This window comes from Columba livia, chromosome 12 (genome assembly GCF_036013475.1).
Source record: "Columba livia isolate bColLiv1 breed racing homer chromosome 12, bColLiv1.pat.W.v2, whole genome shotgun sequence".
Taxonomy (NCBI): domain Eukaryota; kingdom Metazoa; phylum Chordata; class Aves; order Columbiformes; family Columbidae; genus Columba; species Columba livia.
The window spans coordinates 18,311,385-18,317,384 of NC_088613.1; the positions used below are offsets into that span (position 1 = coordinate 18,311,385).

At 40.3% G+C, this 6,000-nt stretch overlaps 1 protein-coding gene across 1 annotated transcript in view; it reads left to right on the plus strand.

Moving 5' to 3' along the window:
* Positions 1–5,717, plus strand: part of ABCB7 (ATP binding cassette subfamily B member 7) — a 42,752-nt gene extending 37,035 nt beyond the window's left edge. Inside the window, exon 16 of the mRNA XM_065078009.1 lies at positions 1,215–5,717. Coding sequence (XP_064934081.1) covers positions 1,215–1,433 — 219 coding nt within the window. The 3' untranslated portion in view covers positions 1,434–5,717. The remainder of the gene's footprint in view (positions 1–1,214) is intronic.
* Positions 5,718–6,000: the final 283 nt, after the last annotated feature.

A 6,000-nucleotide genomic window follows, 5' to 3' on the forward strand; every position in this document is an offset into this window, starting at 1 on the left:
GGAAATCTGGCAGCACAATTTCAGCACCTTTGCCCAGGTAAAATCAGAATCATCCTTGAGGGAGTAAACAAACATTGTATTCATGATGCTGATCTTAATGCCGTGAAGCTGAACGGAGAAGTTACGTTTCTGATGGTTGTTCAAGAGTCAGGAAAAAAAAGGCCATAATTCCAAAGCCTCATCTCTACTACAATTAACTCTCTAAATTAACCACTTGAAGTTTTTAAATAAATTCCGCAGTTATGTCGGTCAAGTGTGTCTTTGTTCAGATTCCACCAGCATGACTGGTAATAGAAGTGACAAGACCCAATTTTTTTCCCAGCATGTTCATCAGCAGCTGTCACAAGGAGGTAGATTTAATTGTAGATCAGAACTTAGAACTAATATAAAATCCGTGTAGTTGTCCACATAATGCTGTCTCTTCCCAAAAGAAGCAATAGCTGGAGAAGGAATACATTATTTTAATTTGAAGTCAGTGGACGTAAATGTGTAAAAGTAAAAAGATGAGTCTGGTTATTTTTTGAAGAGATGTGTTGTTGCACTGTCCATAGGATTTGAGTTCTTCCCAACTCTTCCTTCCCATTTCCACAACAATGGTCAGTAAATCATCTTTGCTCTTGAGAACAGCACAGGTGAACTGAACTGCTGACTTGATTTTCATGGCATCAATTGCAATACTGAGCACCCATCTGAAAAGCACAATTTAGACTAATTGTTTTTAGGATTCTATTTGTAAGTGTGTTTTGCTTCTCAGGTACAAATCTCTCTCTGTATGCCCTTTTCTTTTACCTTCTTAGTGGGTGTTTGTTAGCAAGCAAAGACAAATACAGGTTTGAAAACAAACATTCGTATGACTTTTGCAGTAGTGGTTTAACACCTTGCTCCTCATACAGAGGTCTACATTGACTTCAAATAGTTCTTCCAGTTTAGATTATAAAACTTTCCATGTTGCTGGACTTGAAATTTTGTCCAGATGGACAACAGGCATATGCATTCCTGTTGATATAAGTTTGAAAAGCTCCTCATTTTCGGCTTTCAGCGTAACGCATGATTCAGTGCACCACACTGTCTGTCTTTCATTGCTGTGTCGAGCTCCTTGTTGTAGTCAATAGTGCAAAACTGTGGCCTGTATCTTGGCAGAATTTATATTCCTAAATAAATACTCCTAAAGATCTGGTCATATTGATTACCAATTTACTCCTCTTCTTTTACAGGGTAAAGTGGTGGAACGTGGCCAGCATGCAGACCTCCTTGCAAACCCAAACAATCTCTATTATGAAATGTGGCATACACAGAGCAGCAAAGTACTAAATAGTCACAGCCACCAACACTGGGAAGAGAGAAATAATCAGATGTCCAAAGAGGAGGAAAGGAAGAAACTTGAAGAAGAAATTAGCAATAGTGTGAAAGGCTGTGGAAACTGTTCATGCTAAGTATGAGCCTGGATAATCTTCTATAACAGGTTAAAAATGCACAATATTACAATGAAGCTCAGCCCTTCTTTCTAAGTCAGTGTTCAAAAACTTCCTGCGTTTTGCGGTTTTTGGGTTTTACAGTTTCTCAGAGGACTTAATTTCAACCAAAGGAGTTCTATTTTTACATCTTTAGAAATCTCTAATATTCAGTGGCATCTGCAAGAGCTGAGCTTTTTCAAAAACTTTAAACTTCTCGACTAAGAGTGTAATTTATGGCAATTTTTAGGCACTGGTAAATTCTCCTGGTAGTTGCTTGAGGTGGATTATTAAATTGTAGACAGATTTGTCCCTGGCTTACATTATTTCTCATCATTAATGGTTGATAAATATGTCATGTTTTAATTGTAATTGGGCTAATTTGAACTCATCTGCAAGGAAGATGCAATTTGAATTATGCAGTGGTGTTCTGGTTTAAAATGTTCATCCTTGTAAAGAAGAAGAAAAGCCTCAACAAAACATTAGAATTAGCCATCTCGCCCTTCAAAAAGACCTTTCATACTGGAGTATCAGGAAATGTATTGGTATTATTCGAAATGAAAACTATCAGTATTTCTAAGAGCTGTCAGAAGTCTTGTAGTTGAACAAATATTGTGTGACTTTACAGAAAACATACATTTTGTATGTCAATATAAAGAATCGGAAGTTTCATATAAACGACAAAAATCTTGAGTTCAGGATTCTGTATCGTCAGCATCCGCTGTAGCAGCCAAAGCAGAACGCCGACACTTTTTCTATTTCAGTCATGGTCTTAGGGAGCAATTAAGATTCAATAAAGACTTCCATAAATTTCTATTATGTCATTAGTGTATGAGAAAATGACCTGGATAACGTTGAAAGCGTGCCTGTAATAACCTCATTTCTGTAGTCAAAACTTCTTCAGTGTCAAGAAACCTCGGTGTTTGTGATTTGCAGGACACCGCAGGTGCATCGGGTTTGTGTGGCCAGGCTCTGGTAGCATGGGGTGGTGCAGAGGTGGCTTCTGAGAAGCTGACAGAAGCTTCCCCCAAGTCCAACAGGGCCAGTGGCAGCCGGCTCCAAGGTGGACCCACCGCTGGCCAAGGCTGAGCCCATCAGCAACAGTGGCAATGCCTCTGGGGTAACATAGTTAAGAAGGGGGGAAAAAACCTGCACAACAGCAACTGCTGAGAAAGAATATGTGAGAGGAAGAACTCTGCAGACACCAAGGTCAGTGCAGAAGGAGGGCAGGAGACTTGTGACCCCATGGAGGACCCATACTGGAGCAGGGGGAAAGTGTGAGGAGGAAGGAGCAGCAGGGATAACGTGATGAACTGACCACATCTCCATTCCCCAACCACTGCACTGCTCAGTTGAGCCTGGGAAGAAGGGAGGGGTGGAGAGAAAGGTGGTTTAAAATTTGCTTTTCTTTCTTATTACCCTACTCTGATTTGACTGGCAATAAATTAATTTCCCCAAGTCAAGTCTGTTTTGCCCATGATGATAAGTGCTGGGAGATGTCCCTGTCCTTATCTCAACCCGTGAGCATCTTGTTGTATTTTCTCCCCATCCAGCTGAGGTGGGGAGTGATGGAGCAGCTTTGGTGGGCACCTGGTGACCAGCCGGGGTCAACCCACCGCAGCAGGATTGTATTTCAGGCCTTATCTCTTCGGGAGATTGACTGGATCTATTTCTCACTAGTTATTCTGGCATCATTCTTTGTGTTGAATTTAAAAAGAAAAAAATTCTTTTGGATATTGAAAGATAACATTTTTTTTCCTGGGGAATTATACCGGTATAATTACACTGATATAATTATATTCGTAAATCAGATGCAAGATTTCTCAGGGTGGGCACTAGCAAAGCACTGAGTTTGGTTCTTCTGGAGATATGGTTGCCAAGGGCTCTTTTTTGTGTTAGGCCCTTCCCTGCAACTGCACATAAGGAACAGTAACTTGCTATCTTTTCTGCTAGTTACTCATTTTCTACTAAAATGATAGATCAAAAAACCCAACCTGGCATCAATCTCCAGTTAAAAATAAGTTTAAAAGTGTATCAAATGCAAGGACTTTCATTTTCATCCTTGGAGTGCAGCAGCAAAGTGAAGCCTTGTTACTGTAGTGGCAGTTCAGAATTCTTCTAGCTTACAGTCTTCCTTTTATTTTCACTAATTGTCTCCATTTTTAGTCTCTGACAGCAGTGAGGTTGACTATAGAGGTACAGTTATGTTTGAACTGCCAGAAACAGTTAGCAAAGGTTAATTAAAAAGTCTTTTTGTGAGGCATCTCCATTTCCAGTGTCGTCGCTAATAAAAAACCCAATGTGTCGTCCCTCCCCACCCCACCAGAGCTAGATTTTGGAATCAAATCATCTCTCTACTCTTGCATGCAGCAGGTAGTGTGCAAAGGCTGTAAAGAGGAACATGTCAGTCCTGAAGATTTTCTTTTCTTTGGTGCAAGTGTTTAAAATATCACTGCTCTGAAAGTTGGAGGAAAAGCGGTTTTTCTCCATGACCAGTTTTCCATATTGCAGAGCTTAGACATGCTGGAAATTGTCTACAGAGCACACATATTGTCTTTTAAATGTCTGAAACCAGAAACCATTCTAATGCCAGTTTTATTGTGTTTGTGAAAGGAAGTTGTCAGAACAAGTGGTTATACAAAGCTGATGGGTTTTATCGCTGGGGATGGATTTGCAAGTACCCTGAGTCTGTTTTCAGATGGGAAATACCAGAAATGATCAATGTTTGTTTAATCTAGGAAGGGTTTGATATAGCTATAAGGCCATCATTTGAAATGCCAATTACCGTGCTGCAGCGTCGTCCAATTTTAAGCAAATTGAATGATGGGAGGTAACTCTTTTGACAGGCATTTCCTAAAAAGAGGCCAGTCGTACAGTAGAATATTTGTTCTAAAGAACTGCAGTGGAGATGACTGAAAACTTCTGTGTCATGGAGTTGCTGGATAAACATTCTGGACCTGTCCGTGGCTTTATTGGAAGGAATGCTCTCCATACTTCTTACACACAGGTTACAAAAATTTGCTTTGCTATTGGAAATTTAGCAGCTACACACATGAAATGGAGAAAATTTTAAAAAAAGGCTTCCGTACTAATGAGAGCAAAAGAGGTTTATCTCCCCCCATTGCTGTCCCAAGTTAAATGGGAAGAACTTGCTATCAAAGCAGAACGAGTCTCCGCGGAGCTGAAGGGCTGCGAGGAGCAGGATCCTCCGCTGCCGCAGCCTCGCGCAGCTCGAGCGAGCGGGTGCCAGGAGGACACGCTGGGCGCTGCGTTTTGCACGTGAGCAGGTATCGCAGAGAAGCAGTAGCAATGCTTGCTGATTCTCTTGTCTGCTAGAAATTAATACCAGTGCTCTCTTGTTCCTTTTTTATTATTTTCATTTTTATTTATATACTATGACTCCAAAGTGTCACCATTTGAGGCAGATGTTTGAAATGCTGAATGGGAGAGTCGTGGCTTTGGAGAGACTGTTGTGCGCTGACTCTTGAGACAATATATATGGCATCTCTTCAAAAAGCCCTACAGTTTCTTACAGAAAACTGATTTCTTTTGGAACTCTTTAAGTCTCTGTGAGTCTCGGTAGTTCTACTCTTCCGCAATCTGGACCATCGCTTTTCTGAACAGGAGTTTTTCATAGTCTGGCCTCTTAGCTGGTGTTGTTTCAAAATTCAAGTTATCTACCATTACAAAATCTTTATCTGCAGTTTTAGAGTGGAAAAAGCTATTTATTTTTTTTCTCCTTTCATTCTCTGTTTTTAAAGGAAATATGCTTGTGAGAAGTGGACATTAAAGATGGGCTGTGTCTCACAGTGCTTAGTCAGCTCTTAACTATGAACTTACAGAATTGAATTCCAGTGTAAAAAACTTATCAGGCACAGGATTTGAAGACACAACACACAAAATTTTAGCTGTTCTAGCCTACAAGTTCGAAAACTTAATTAGTGGTTGTTGGGGAGGTTGTTTTGCTTTTTATGAACGGAAATTAGTAACTTGCTACTGGCAGATGATCCGCAGGTTTACTCGCAGCAGTTACATGGATTAGTAGTTACCTACATCTCTTAACACCGAGACTTTAACTTATATTCAAGTTTTCAGAATGGAAATGTAAAATATACATTGTACAGTGAGGTGATGATTGTTCAAGAGGAACAACAACAAAATAGATGTGTAAACATTCTGCTGGAAGGCTTCTTCCCCTGATTCCCATTGTTCATCTGTGTGTAGATAACTATTACTAAATAAAGGATTTATCTTTGTGAATAGAAATGGGTGTCCTGTCAAAATGGCTCTTCCAGCTTTGCAGCGATTTCCAGAGGAAACAGTCAAGTCACTGGGATGGAATGTGAATAGCAGTGATTTTTATAACTATGGGACTATGGCTCTTTCACTCAAAGGGAGGTTTGAATCAGCTTTTTCAATAAAAACGATTGTTTGCGGTGCTCGATGATGATGGTGAAGATGGTAACAAATTCGGGGGGGGGGGGGGGGGGGGGTGTTAGCACAAGGCAACCAAATTCCAGATGCTCCATCGGAAAGGTAAGTTCATATA